The sequence below is a fragment of the Coccinella septempunctata genome, chromosome 5 (genome assembly GCF_907165205.1).
Source record: "Coccinella septempunctata chromosome 5, icCocSept1.1, whole genome shotgun sequence".
Classification (NCBI taxonomy): Eukaryota; Metazoa; Arthropoda; class Insecta; order Coleoptera; family Coccinellidae; genus Coccinella; species Coccinella septempunctata.
The window spans coordinates 39,881,665-39,893,796 of NC_058193.1; the positions used below are offsets into that span (position 1 = coordinate 39,881,665).

General features: G+C 35.1%; 6 protein-coding genes across 6 annotated transcripts; 2 read left to right on the forward strand and 4 right to left on the reverse strand.

Annotated features, from left to right (window-relative positions):
• Nucleotides 1-44: 44 nt before the first annotated feature.
• On the reverse strand, nt 45-650 carry LOC123312820 (39S ribosomal protein L55, mitochondrial). Its single transcript, XM_044897324.1, has 2 exons — nt 337-650; nt 45-258 (listed from the first exon to the last, which is right to left on the reverse strand). The coding sequence occupies exons 1-2, from the start codon at nt 490-492 to the stop codon at nt 109-111; spliced, it is 306 nt and encodes a 101-aa protein (XP_044753259.1). The 5' UTR covers nt 493-650; the 3' UTR covers nt 45-108.
• A 98-nt stretch (nt 651-748) lies between these two features.
• LOC123312819 (regucalcin-like) lies at nt 749-2,944 on the reverse strand. Its single transcript, XM_044897323.1, has 4 exons — nt 2,611-2,944; nt 1,749-2,113; nt 1,163-1,536; nt 749-1,071 (listed from the first exon to the last, which is right to left on the reverse strand). Exons 1-4 carry the CDS (start codon nt 2,712-2,714, stop codon nt 868-870), a joined length of 1,047 nt encoding a protein of 348 aa, XP_044753258.1. The 5' UTR covers nt 2,715-2,944; the 3' UTR covers nt 749-867.
• Nucleotides 2,945-5,417: 2,473 nt separating this feature from the next.
• Nucleotides 5,418-7,474, reverse strand: LOC123313868 (ATP-dependent RNA helicase abstrakt). Its single transcript, XM_044898949.1, has one exon. The coding sequence runs from the start codon at nt 7,349-7,351 to the stop codon at nt 5,519-5,521; it is 1,833 nt and encodes a 610-aa protein (XP_044754884.1). The 5' UTR covers nt 7,352-7,474; the 3' UTR covers nt 5,418-5,518.
• Nucleotides 7,475-7,550: 76 nt separating this feature from the next.
• LOC123313306 (ribonuclease H1-like) lies at nt 7,551-8,783 on the forward strand. The gene is made up of 4 exons (XM_044898135.1): nt 7,551-8,094; nt 8,144-8,235; nt 8,315-8,490; nt 8,586-8,783. The coding sequence occupies exons 1-4, from the start codon at nt 7,625-7,627 to the stop codon at nt 8,697-8,699; spliced, it is 852 nt and encodes a 283-aa protein (XP_044754070.1). The 5' UTR covers nt 7,551-7,624; the 3' UTR covers nt 8,700-8,783.
• An 84-nt stretch (nt 8,784-8,867) lies between these two features.
• Nucleotides 8,868-9,894, reverse strand: LOC123313307 (B-cell CLL/lymphoma 7 protein family member B-A). The gene is made up of 3 exons (XM_044898136.1): nt 9,618-9,894; nt 9,317-9,504; nt 8,868-9,199 (listed from the first exon to the last, which is right to left on the reverse strand). The coding sequence occupies exons 1-3, from the start codon at nt 9,704-9,706 to the stop codon at nt 9,075-9,077; spliced, it is 402 nt and encodes a 133-aa protein (XP_044754071.1). The 5' UTR covers nt 9,707-9,894; the 3' UTR covers nt 8,868-9,074.
• Nucleotides 9,895-10,128: 234 nt separating this feature from the next.
• Nucleotides 10,129-12,085, forward strand: LOC123313305 (mRNA-decapping enzyme 1A). The gene has a single exon (XM_044898134.1). It carries the CDS (start codon nt 10,343-10,345, stop codon nt 11,501-11,503), a length of 1,161 nt encoding a protein of 386 aa, XP_044754069.1. The 5' UTR covers nt 10,129-10,342; the 3' UTR covers nt 11,504-12,085.
• Nucleotides 12,086-12,132: the final 47 nt, after the last annotated feature.

A 12,132-nucleotide genomic window follows, 5' to 3' on the forward strand; every position in this document is an offset into this window, starting at 1 on the left:
GACTATATTTAATAAGGTTTCACTCTGAAATAACCATTGAACTCTAAAAGACCTTACAGCTTTTATTATAACTATTGAAAATAACACTACATTTTGATTATAACTCTATTATTTCTTTTTCTGCACATATTTCAGATATTTACTAGCATCATAAGAATCATCCAAATCATCTTGGTATTTCACACGACTCTTCGGCTTCCTCATTTCTAATTTAGCTTTTCTCTCAGCTTCACTCAAAGTCCATATGTTGAGAGGTAACTAAAAAAATTAAATCATTGGTTATTATAGTTTCTTTTCGAAAGTGAGGGTTTTCGGAGAGGTAATCAAAGCATTCACCGTTATGATTTGTCGAGGTTCATAATATCTAATAGTATAAGAAGACCCATCGGGATTTACAAGGGTTGTGGGATATGTTCTAGTGTAAGTATATCTATGAGGTTTGGTTATTGCAGCACTCCAAGCATTCAAGGTCCGAATTTGGGACAATTTCATTTTGAATGTTTTGCTGAAAAATATAGTTACGCAGAATTCCGATAGGTGTTATAATTAAACTAATAATTGCTGAAAAGATTGAATCGATCTTTACTCAATTATTCAGATACTTTCATTGAAAAGCCTAATAAAAATATATTTATACAAATAATTTTTATTTTGATAATTGACATTTATTTTGGAGGTTATAATAATTTGGGTTCACAGAGTAAATCCATTCATAGAATAATTGTAAATACATCTTCTTCTTATTTTATAATTCATGTGCCTGGCTGGCACCATCTGCACACAATAGCATTGAACAAAATTTGGCTAAAATTTTATCAGACTCAAACGTTAGAGTATGGCTTCAATAATAGAATTATGAAATGAAATCTAGATAGAATCGATTATATCAGCTTCATATGAAGGTAAGCCCCTGGTGCCCAAATCAGTAATAGCAAAAATTGCTCCAGCAGCAGGCTGCTGCTTCCTTTCTTCCGGTTTCAAAGCAAATCTTGATGTGGTCACGTATAGTATATCTAATTTTGGCCCACCCCATGCTACCGAAGTTACAGCCAGGGCTGGTATAGCTACAACCTGAAAAAAATTGAATACATCTTCGTCTGAGAATTAGGCCTAGCCTACACGTCACTATTATACAAATTACTTCTACGAAACGTTTAAATACCTGTAATAGTTTCCTAGTTTTTGGGTTAATTTTTATGACAGCACCCCCATTATACAGTGCCACCCATAAATTGTCGTCTTCATCAATTGTCATGCCATCGGGGTAACCTGTAACAAAGGACTGGTTCCTGAGGTCGAAGACCGTTCGTTTGTTCCTGATTTCTCCCTTTTCAACGTCGAAATCATATTCAACGATTTTCTGAGTAGGGGTGTCGATGTAATAAAATTTGTCATTTTTCTTGTTCCAAGCCATTCCGTTACTTATGTTCACCGGTGCTATGATGGGAGTTGGTTTGTCATAGCTTTCTTTGGTGAATTTGTAGAGAAGCCCTTCATCCGGAAGGACGCCAGAGGAGTTCTCATAACCCATTGTACCTGCAAGAAATGACTCAGATTAACGAACCCCATTGGAAACCAGGGTTTCTTAATTTGCAAGCATTCAAAGTAGGCTTTGAGTTTTACGAGCAGATTCAACAAAAAATTGACTTTCTTAGATTAAGCATTTTTCGCAGAAAAGCTTGAATGAAGATTTTCTGGAAAATCCTTGTACTTCAAAGCATTTATTTTCAATTTCAATTTGAACATACCAAACCATAGCCTTCCTTTCTTGTCTGCCTTTCCGTCGTTGAACCTGCTGGTTGGATATTGGGGTGAAACTGTAGATAGGATCTTCTGTTTGCCAACTTTATTTTTACCATCCCATTCTAGGGCGACCAGTGATCTATTCAAGCCCACAAAAAATATGTTCTCCCTTTTAGATGGCACGATTGGTGTTACATCTCCGTATAAAGATAGGGAATGCGTTTTTCCACTACAGTGCTCGTAGCTGAAGATTGTCCCCGAATGTATGTCCACGTAGAAGAGGAGCTCTCTGCGAGGATCCCAAGTGGGACCTTCTGCGTGGTCGATAGGGGGTGTTAGCTGATATACTCCTGGAGATCTAATGTGTGCCCTGGAATTAAGAGATATATTTCCTTCTACCAAAAGAGAATTTTGCGTGGATATTATTGATGTTTTCTAGCGTTACAAATAATTTTTACTCGAAATATCTTCATCTGTTTATAATTATTATGTCGTTTCATAATAGGGCGCATTATAAAACTATCTCGACTTGACAAAAACCGTAAATATGATCGTTTAAATACCATACAGTTAATACAAAACGTGGAATGGCTCTGAATTATAGAAGAAAAAACCTGATGCCAAGAAAGTTTTCGCAGACAATTGAAGTTTCAACATTTCAACAATTCTTTGGCTCCAAATTTCGAATTTAATTGTGTTTAATGACGATCATATTGTTTCGTATCATTAGTATTCGTTGTATCCATAATATATACGGTGTTCTGTTCAAACCGGAACCCTGAAGGTTGAATGAGCAAAGAAACGATCTTAGTAACTACTGGTAATCAACAATCAATACAATAGAAACCTATCAGAAAAGCTACTTACCAGGACAAACTGAATTGAGTCACAAATAGCGCAACAATGAACATATTAATTGTCGTTGCAACTCTGGATAAATTCCACCGATACGAATATACAGAATGAAGCATCCTTTCAGAACGTGAAATAGGTGAGTTTATAACTTAGACTGAAGAAGTGTTCTTTCTTCTTTCAGCGAATCAAATCGTGAATTACCCAGTGGTGCGATGTGAACAACGATCAGACAAATAATAGTCAGATGATTAACCATGTTTTCCGTTTTAGAAGTTTCGCTTTCACGACATTTCGTTTTTTATTGGATTTCTGGTGGATAATTGTCCACCTTGTATAAATACCCATATTATCCACTGGACATTTAACGGTTCAGAGAACGATGAACGTTAGGTATGCTTATTGCCTCGTGAAATTTGTATATCGACGAATTTTAGACGGATACTTTTCATTTCTTGCGTGTTCTTCGATAGTATAAGAATTTTAGAAATTTCACCTTCGAATATCTAAAAAGTGATTCAATTCATCGGTGGTTCAAGTTATAAACGTGGAATAAAGCATAAATATCATTGAATTTGTGTTTTTCAAATCTCAATATAAAATCCTGAAGCAGAAGTCCGATGCTGTGAGAATTTCTAAGGGAGTATTCATATAGATATAGATGGCGCCTTTTTTCTGATAGGAACCATTAAAATAACATTACCCAATACTTATTAGTTCGCAAGTTTAGCCATTATATATTCATCCGATATTATATTTTTCATAATGCGTTAAGAAAAGAACTAGGTATAATTTTTTTGATGGTTACAGTCCACTATACTAACTGAGTTCGTTTTATAAAGTACAAAAAGCGTTCGTCAAAGCCATGCTTTTAATGCCTCTACTGAACGTTAGCCTTTATCTAAACCAATGTATTGATAGCATCATATATGGAAGCTTTGGCGAGAAAACTTACGTTAATATTTTGGAGAGAGGATATCTACGAACAAACCATCCAGTTTTCATGAATTATTGGGATGATCAACTCAATTCTAGCAGGTTTATAGGAGTAAAGTTTCCAACACCTCCTGATACGGTTCTGGTTGATTTGGATAAGATCGATTTAGCCGAATATTTCGATCGTTTGTTCGATACCGGCTTCATCAAACAGAGGGCACTTCATATTTTTTTCGGAAGTGGCCAGGATACTTTCAAGAAAGTACTGAAAACTCTGCATTCATTCTTCATCACCAGAGTTATTTACTACGACATTCAAACAGGTACAATCTCAACGGTCTTATCCTACCGAAGAAAAAACATTCTTGAATTCGACACTGAAATTTCGCATGTTGGAAAATGCGACAGTGATAAGAATTGGAGGATTTTGAGCCAAATATCCAATAATCATTACTTCGCTAGTTTCTGGGAAGGTTGGACCATCCACGTATGTCACATAAGAAGAAAATCTAAATGCGACGATAGAGGTTTAGAGTACGAATTCATATCCTTCATATTAAACAGGTTGAAAGTGAAAATAAAGTATATTTGTCCAGTGGAAAAGTTCAAAAAGAAGCAGATGGTGGTTAAACACAAGTGCGATATATTATACAGGATGTACCAGAAACAAAATGATCGTTCTTCCGACTTAACCAACATCTATATTTTCGATACCCTGTCTTGGTACGTGCCAGAGCCGGCTCTAGTTCCCGTCAAAATGTTTCCTATCAAGGTCTTCTCATATATTTTATGGATGATTCTCTGCGTCACAGTCATTTTGATTTCTTCGATTTGGGCAGTGATGGATGGGGTTTTTCGTAGATTTCGGGTGAATTTCTTCTTCACATATCCTGTGAAGGTGTTGATATCATTGATTGAACAAAGTTTCTACATCGAAAAAAGGATCTTTTTTGGGGAAGCGATAGTGATAATTTGCATTCTATATTTGACGTTCATAATGAACGTCGCCTACAAGAGCAGATTCTTCTATCTTTTAACTGGAAAAGAGTATAGCAAATCTGCTATTACGTTTACGCAAATAAAAAAATTTCAGGTTAAACTGATAGCTCCCTATGAAGACTTGCCGAAAGCTTTCATTAAAGAAACGAAATACCCGTTGGAAGATTGTCAGACATCAATCTTATGCTTTAACCAAACTGTGTCAACCGGCGATGTAGCCATTTTGACATTGGACGAAAAAGCAAAAAAAAATGTGTCCTCATTTTTGGATAACGAAGGTAGATCCTTATTTCATAGGTTAGAGCCCCCAGATTTTGGATCGCGAATTGCGTGCTTGCTACCCAAAGGACACCCCTTCTTGTACATCTTCAATAGACACCTCAGTTACATCAGCGAATTCGGTTTCCATCGAAAAATACGAGAAGGTTATGAAAGAAGAGTCAGATTCAAGTTCGTTCAAGAATCGAACAAAATCAGAAAACTATCGATTCAACACTTAGAAGCTCCATTGAATTTATTGGTTCTAGGGGTAACTTTGAGTACATTTCTATTCATTATGGAATATTTATTACATGCATACAATCCAAAATAACAATGAAAATGAGATTAAATCGAGATTAATAACTTGGAATTCGAATTTGTGGAACCTAACTGTCATAGACAAAGATTTCTTTTTGTTCTTTGCTTCATCTCTTCTTTGGTTCTAACCATAGAGAAAGGGAAAGGTCTCTGGTTCTAACCTTTTTCAGGTAAAAGTGACATAAGCATCGGGAGAAGAGTTTCTTCTTCTTGTGACGAAAGTTTTTATTTTTAAGCAAAGAAAAACTTGTTACTCTATGACTTAACTTATCTTTGATAACAACTTCATTAACTGTTAATAATCCATATTTTAATTTAATCTTTTATTTACATCTCTAGAATATTTACAGTTATATCACAAGGTATTGTACAGCAATAAGAATAAATTTGAAAACATGGTGAAGCAATTTTAGTAATCTGCCCCAGTATTCGAGAGATAATCCCTTTTCCCAATGTTTGACGCTTGCTTGTTCTGCAGGGCTTCCAACTTGGGACAATCTGTAATCCTATGACCCAAACCACCACAATAAGAGCATCCTCTCTCGTCGCCAAGATCCAGGAACTTCTCATTTTCTGAACAAAGCTCAAGTAGAAAAGCTGGTACCTTCTGCTTCGCTTCCATCAGCAAATGCTTCAAATCTAACAAGACTGACTCCTCAGTGGATTTATTAATGAAGGTGGTGGCCAAACCTCTGTTTCCAGAACGGCCAGTTCTTCCTATACGATGTACGTAGTTCTCAATATCATCTGGCATATCGTAGTTGATGACATGCTTTATGTCTTCGAAATCCAATCCTTTGGAAGCCACATCGGTAGCAACAAGAACATCTTTCTTACCACTCCTGAACGCTTCAACAGATCTTGAACGTTCCTCTTGATCTTTGCCTCCATGAATGGCCACAGCCTCCACTCCTTTCAAAAGCAGGTACTCGTGAATTAAATCTACATCTTGTTTCTTTTCTGCAAAAATTAAGACAGGAGGTGCTGTCTTCTGTAGACAGTTCAGTAGGTATATTATCTTAGCTTCCTGCTTAACATACTCCACTTCTTGAATTACGTTGATAGATGCTGCCCCAGCCCTACCAACATTTATAGTTATTGGTTTAACAAGGGCAGATCTTGCAAAATTTTGAATTTTTTTTGGCATGGTTGCAGAAAAGAGCAGCGTTTGTCTCTGTCCCCTGAAGTATGAAAAAATAGTTCTTACATCTTCCTCGAAACCCATATCGATCATACGATCAGCTTCATCCATACACAAGTATCGACAAACAGACAAATGAACGGTTTTTTTCTCTAGCATATCCATCAGTCTCCCTGGAGTAGCAACCATTATATGTACACCTTTTTTAATCATATCTATAGCTTCTTGGATTGGCATGCCACCAATAGCTAAACAGCATCTGATTTCAGGCAAGCCATGTCTCAGTGTGAAAGAACAGAAATACTGGATGATATCAAACGTTTGTTTGGCCAATTCTCTAGAAGGGCATATAATTAGGCCATAAGGCCCTTCGTTCTTAACAAATGGCAATTTATATTCTTGCTCCAAACAGAACATTATTAAGGGTAGAACAAAAACTAATGTTTTTCCAGAACCAGTATAGGCAATACCTATCATGTCTCTACCAGATAATACTGTGGGAATTCCTTGAGCTTGTATAGGGGTGGGTTTCTTAATGTGTTTTTCTTTCAGCCCCATTATAATACTTTTATGCAATTTCATGTCCTTAAATGTTTTCAACGGAGGTGGTATATCCTCACCTTCAGCAAGAATTCGCATTTTTTCTCTCAACTTGTCGTGTCTACTTTGAGGATAGTCTAAAATATAACGAGGGGGTTTCCAACTTGTTTTAATAGGATCGTTGTATTGTATCCCTTTAGCAAGCTCTGAAACACCCATAAGGGCTTTTTTCTCAGCTACTATTTCTAATATCTCCTCTTCCTTTTTCAATTGCCTCTCTACAGCACTGACTTTCTTAGCCTCAGCTATTTTCTTCAGCTCAGTGTGTTGGTCTAGTAAAGATACTTTATTCTTCCTACTCCACAATTCATCATCTTCGTCTTCATTTTCGCTGGATTTTGATTTTTGTGATTCTACTTCCTTTAATTGCCCTAGTTTTAAAAGTTTCTGTTTTTTTCTTTCCTTCACTGGCACGTAAGGTACGTAATTGTTGTCGCTTTCCGAATCATCAGATTCATCTGTTCGTCTGTACCTTTTGATCTGCTTCGCATTATCACCCATTATTTCTCACTATGGTTGATGAGGCCAAAGTTAATAATCAATAGGTTGTTTAAATGAGTAATTATTTCTTCTGTCGACGTAGCTCTGAATATTAAACTTGATCTTGATTCCTGTTGATGTGAAACACAAACACAGTAAAGTAAATAAACAAAATCACAGAAATGTTGAGGATGTTCTGTGCTTTTGTCCTTCTATCAAAGAAGTTAACCTTTGATCAAATTTGATTTGTGTCAGTGATTTTTTTAAATGATTTGATTGCATCGCTGGCTGTTGATGTTAAATATTTATTTTCCTATCTTGGGGAGGTTCTTATTGAATACTGGATTATCAGTCATCATCATGAAGAGATTTACTACTGCACAACGTGTGCAAATTATAAGTAATTTTTATGAGAGCCACAAATGTATGATTCATACCCTGAATGCATTGAAAAACTGTGGCATCGTTAAAATAGAAAAAACAGAAATTCAAGAACTGGTAAAAAGATTCGAATCAACTGGCAGTGTTCATGACGATGCTTTGGAAGCTAAAAGAAAACGTGAAGGTAGTGAAGATAGTCTTGATGATTTCTTCCCAGATGAATCAGAACATCCATCGAATCTTTCTAAAATTAGCAAACTTTCTAGTTCGTTTACGGAAGAGGGAGATTATGTGGTAGTGTATACAGATGGGGCATGTGAGAATAATGGAAAAGCAAGTGCGAAAGCGGGAATAGGAGTTTGGTTTGGGGATGACCATCCATTGTAAGTGATGAAAAAAGTTAAGGTATATTTAAATGAACCTCTTTTTTAGAAATATATCCCGACCTGTTCAAGGGAAAGCTACAAACAATACTGCAGAAATTCAAGCTTGTGTGGCTGCTTTAGAACTTCTTTATAGGGAAGGTAAGTATAACTTACAATTTCCATATTTGAAATTAACTTGATGCAAATGTATGGAGTGAGCAGAGTTTTTTATCTTTAGGAGTACGTAAAGTTCGATTGAAAACAGATTCCCAATTCACCATCAATTGTATTACACAGTGGATAAAAAAATGGAAAAAGAATAACTGGAAGCTTACTACTGGTGGAGATGTGAAAAACAAAGAAGATTTAATGAAGTTGGATAACATTAGAAACAAAATGACTCATGTTGACTGGGTAGTGTTTCATTTTATTTTTTCATTGTTTAATCATTAGAATTTTGTATTTGAATAATTTCAAGTTTTTCCCAAATTGAAGGAATAATTTTTTAGGTACACATCCGAGGTCACTCAGGTGAAAAAGGGAATGAAGAGGCAGACAAACTTGCAAGACAGGGGGCTCTCTTATACAAAAATAAGTTTGACCTTAATTTCGGCAGATCCTGAATATATTTTTATGTTATTCTTGGAGATCATTCCTTGTTATGTGTTCATGGAATCGTATTCAATTAAAGTTCATCAAATAGGTAATTAGGAAGCCTCTTAATTCCTCTGAAATATGAAAAAGTCATTATAGAAATTTTGAGGCGATTCAAACAAAATGACACAAAAAAGTTTCACATTATCTTATATATTTATTCTAAGAGACATGAGTACATAGACGTGGAAGCAATATTACAATTACTATACATGTTAAGTTCAAATAAAATATTTCAAAAATGAAGATCAGAAACTCTTGAAATGAAATAAGTAATTTACACCAACTTATCAACTGAAAGTTCTATTCTAAAGGTTTTCATCACATAAGGAATCAAAAAGAGATCAGTCAGTTGGTTTCAGCGTCTTCACAGCCATTTCACTGCCTTGAGAATTGGAGTCGTCTGAAAATGTCATATGAGATGAAGAGAAATCTGTAGGTCCTTGAGAATCTCCTCCGGTTGAAAAACCTGCTCAATGACAAAACTTTAATATTTTTCATCGATTTATATTGGAAATAATAATGAAAATATGCTGCACCTAAATATGATCTTCATAAATGCATATAAAAGCTAATGAATACTCACAGGTGTTGGAATCCTCAGCTAAACTGAAGTTCGAGTTGGAATTAGAATTATCAACAGCATGTTTGCGAGATATATTCTCTTTATTGATTTCTTTCTGTTTGTGAATCTTCTTTGACTCGCTATTAGCTGCTGGTACCCACTTATATATTTTCATTGTTGTATCACCAATAGTCACCCATTTTTTTTCCCTAGAAATAAATTCGTTTTTAAATCACTCAACGTTACAAATGAATTGGATTAGATTTGCACTGGCATATCGAAAAACACAATTTAAGAAAGTATAATTTTTAAAAATACTTACCAATGGCGTACACGATCTATCACGTTCATTACTTTTTTTATATCATCCTTAGCTCGGCTCCGAGTTTCTGCCCTTATAGACCTAGACATGTTTACAAATCTCTTGTGGTTTGAAACTAATGAATGTATTATTGGAAATCTATTAATTTATGTATTTAAAATCAAGTCATGTCTGAGATCTTATTTACTCCTACTATAAAAGACTTGAATCACTTCTTTGTACAACTAATATAAAAAATTATTAGTTATGCCAATCGTTTTTCAAAGTACAATTTACAAACATAACCTCAAACTAATCTAAAAAACCGACAACCATAGAAAAGTTTTCAGTAAAAATTTGATGAAGTGAAAATTTTGAAAAATATGGAAACTTCCACTTTGAAAACAGCAAATCTAAATTTTCAATTATCATCGACAAATATGAAGAATTGATTACAGATCTCGAAAATTTCTAACTGCTCTGGTTTGCAAGCGTTGATTCAGGTGTATCGCAACAGAAAATTCGTTATGTGCAGTACACATTATAGGTTATACTGCGAAATTTTGAATTCTTCAAAATTATTGTTAGTATATATACCTTTGCTGTGTCAGCATAAAAGATAATTGTGCCTTAAATTACTACAGAAGTGTTTTACTGTTGATCAACTAAATTCTCCAGTCGTAAGGACTATTTAGAAATTCCAAAAAATACACGTCACAGTACGCAGTACACATATCAGTGTCGGAATGATGGACGAAAACGAAGCTGCATCATTGCGTATAAGTTTTGCTTCAGTTAAAAGAATAGATCCATACGTTAAAGAAATTTTAGCGACTTCATCTCACGTTGCCTTGTACAGGTTCAATACAAATACTAACGAATGGGAAAAAACTGGAGTTGAAGGTGCTCTTTTTATTTATAGTCGAAATGGCGAACCATTCCACAGTATTTTGTTTATGAATCGTCTGGATCCTAATAATGTTATAGAACCCATCATAAACGGATTTGAATACCAGCTGCAAACACCCTTTCTACTTTACAAGAATTCAAGCAGCAAGATATTCGGCATTTGGTTTTTTAACAGAGAAGACTGCACTAGTGTAACCTCTCTTATCGAGTTAGTGATGGAAAATTTGAAGGAAATCTCGTCGGAGCAAGTAAACAAGAAGGAAAATGGTGTAGACATTTTCAGTTTGCTAACCAAAGCTCAACAAGAATTTAATAGAACTCCAACAAGACAGGAAAGTACAGTGCAACCATTCGCATCAACACCAAGGTTAACTGATGTTACTTCCAAAAGTGTACAAGACTTTTTTGCCAAGGCAAGTACTAAAACAACTCAAAAACCAGTGGATTCAGGTCATGTGTTACAACGACTGATGTCAAATCCAGCCCATTCTGTTGAACATATTGAAAAGCAACAACAGAGGTCTGTAACACCACAGGAGACAAGTCAAAAACCATTCATCTGTATTGAAAAGAAAGGAGTACCTATTCCAATACCTGGTAGAAGCGATAGCCATGGAATTCCTGAGAGTAGTTTAGGTTCAAGTTTAGGAATTTTACAAAATAATTCACCTTTATCATCCCAGATGAAGAGTAGGTCAATGTGTGAAGATACCACAGATATATTAGGCACATCCCCATATGTATCATTCATGGAAAATACAAAGCCTCTTCTAATGACACCGATGATGTTTACAACACCTACTTCTTACAAAGATAAGTTGGAAGCATCTCAGGCTTCAGCGTTAAATCAACCAGATCCACCAGACGGCATAGATTTACTGACCGAGAAGCAGTTAGCTCAAGCCCTTATATTTTTGCTTAGGAATAATTCCGATTTTACCCGACAAATCCACGAAGCTTACGTTAATTCGATTATGGAGAAGGTAAAACCAACCTAACAATAAAAGCTCCACGAGCTTTCTGCCGTTTTGAATCTTACGTTTAAAGGAGATTTCCTCACATTTTTTTTCTCAAGAGTGATAGGACTATTGTCTTTAACCTTTCCGCTAGTCACCTGTATTGACTTTATATTTTATTTCTGACTTTTACTCGAAATTTTGGGCATCAGTGAAGAGGCTCCAAAGCATTAATCGTACTATTAAAATTTTATCACCTTTGACATTTCATCTTGTAACTTCATCTCGATATATATAACCTGTTTTTCTCGACCATAGTTTATATTTCGTTGAATAAATTTTTTCATGACAGCTGACGATTGAACTACTCTAAATCTATTTCGTTCCATATAGAAAATGTGAAGAAATTGTTATTATAGTAGGAAACTTGAACTAGTGGACAGTTTATTAGATACCATGCCACCGCTCAAGTTTCCGTACTTTAACTATTTTGAATTTATTACAACTTTTTTACCATCATCGGTTATCTGCATTCGATATTTATAGTAGTTTATACGGTGTATTGTTCTTTCAACTGTTTCTACAGTTTAATGGTTATATTAAATATAAAGATGAGAAGTTTAACAATTTTTTATATCCCCCCCAAGTTATTGAATTTCCAAATCCGAAAT

Coding starts and splice junctions, on each gene's coding strand:
- LOC123313868 (XM_044898949.1), bottom strand. CDS start 7,351: ATGGGTGATAATGCGAAGCAGATCAAAAGGTACAGACGAACAGATGAA.
- LOC123312820 (XM_044897324.1), bottom strand. CDS start 492: ATGAAATTGTCCCAAATTCGGACCTTGAATGCTTGGAGTGCTGCAATA. Junction 259..336: donor AACCTCGACAAATCATAACG/GTGAATGCTTTG, acceptor TAATTTTTTTAG/TTACCTCTCAACATATGGAC.
- LOC123312819 (XM_044897323.1), bottom strand. CDS start 2,714: ATGCTTCATTCTGTATATTCGTATCGGTGGAATTTATCCAGAGTTGCA. Junction 1,537..1,748: donor GAAAGGAAGGCTATGGTTTG/GTATGTTCAAAT, acceptor CATTTCTTGCAG/GTACAATGGGTTATGAGAAC. Junction 1,072..1,162: donor AAACTAGGAAACTATTACAG/GTATTTAAACGT, acceptor AATTTTTTTCAG/GTTGTAGCTATACCAGCCCT.
- LOC123313307 (XM_044898136.1), bottom strand. CDS start 9,706: ATGTCTAGGTCTATAAGGGCAGAAACTCGGAGCCGAGCTAAGGATGAT. Junction 9,505..9,617: donor ATAGATCGTGTACGCCATTG/GTAAGTATTTTT, acceptor ATTTATTTCTAG/GGAAAAAAAATGGGTGACTA. Junction 9,200..9,316: donor AGCTGAGGATTCCAACACCT/GTGAGTATTCAT, acceptor GTCATTGAGCAG/GTTTTTCAACCGGAGGAGAT.
- LOC123313306 (XM_044898135.1), top strand. CDS start 7,625: ATGTTAAATATTTATTTTCCTATCTTGGGGAGGTTCTTATTGAATACT. Junction 8,236..8,314: donor AGAACTTCTTTATAGGGAAG/GTAAGTATAACT, acceptor TTTTATCTTTAG/GAGTACGTAAAGTTCGATTG. Junction 8,491..8,585: donor AAATGACTCATGTTGACTGG/GTAGTGTTTCAT, acceptor ATAATTTTTTAG/GTACACATCCGAGGTCACTC.
- LOC123313305 (XM_044898134.1), top strand. CDS start 10,343: ATGATGGACGAAAACGAAGCTGCATCATTGCGTATAAGTTTTGCTTCA.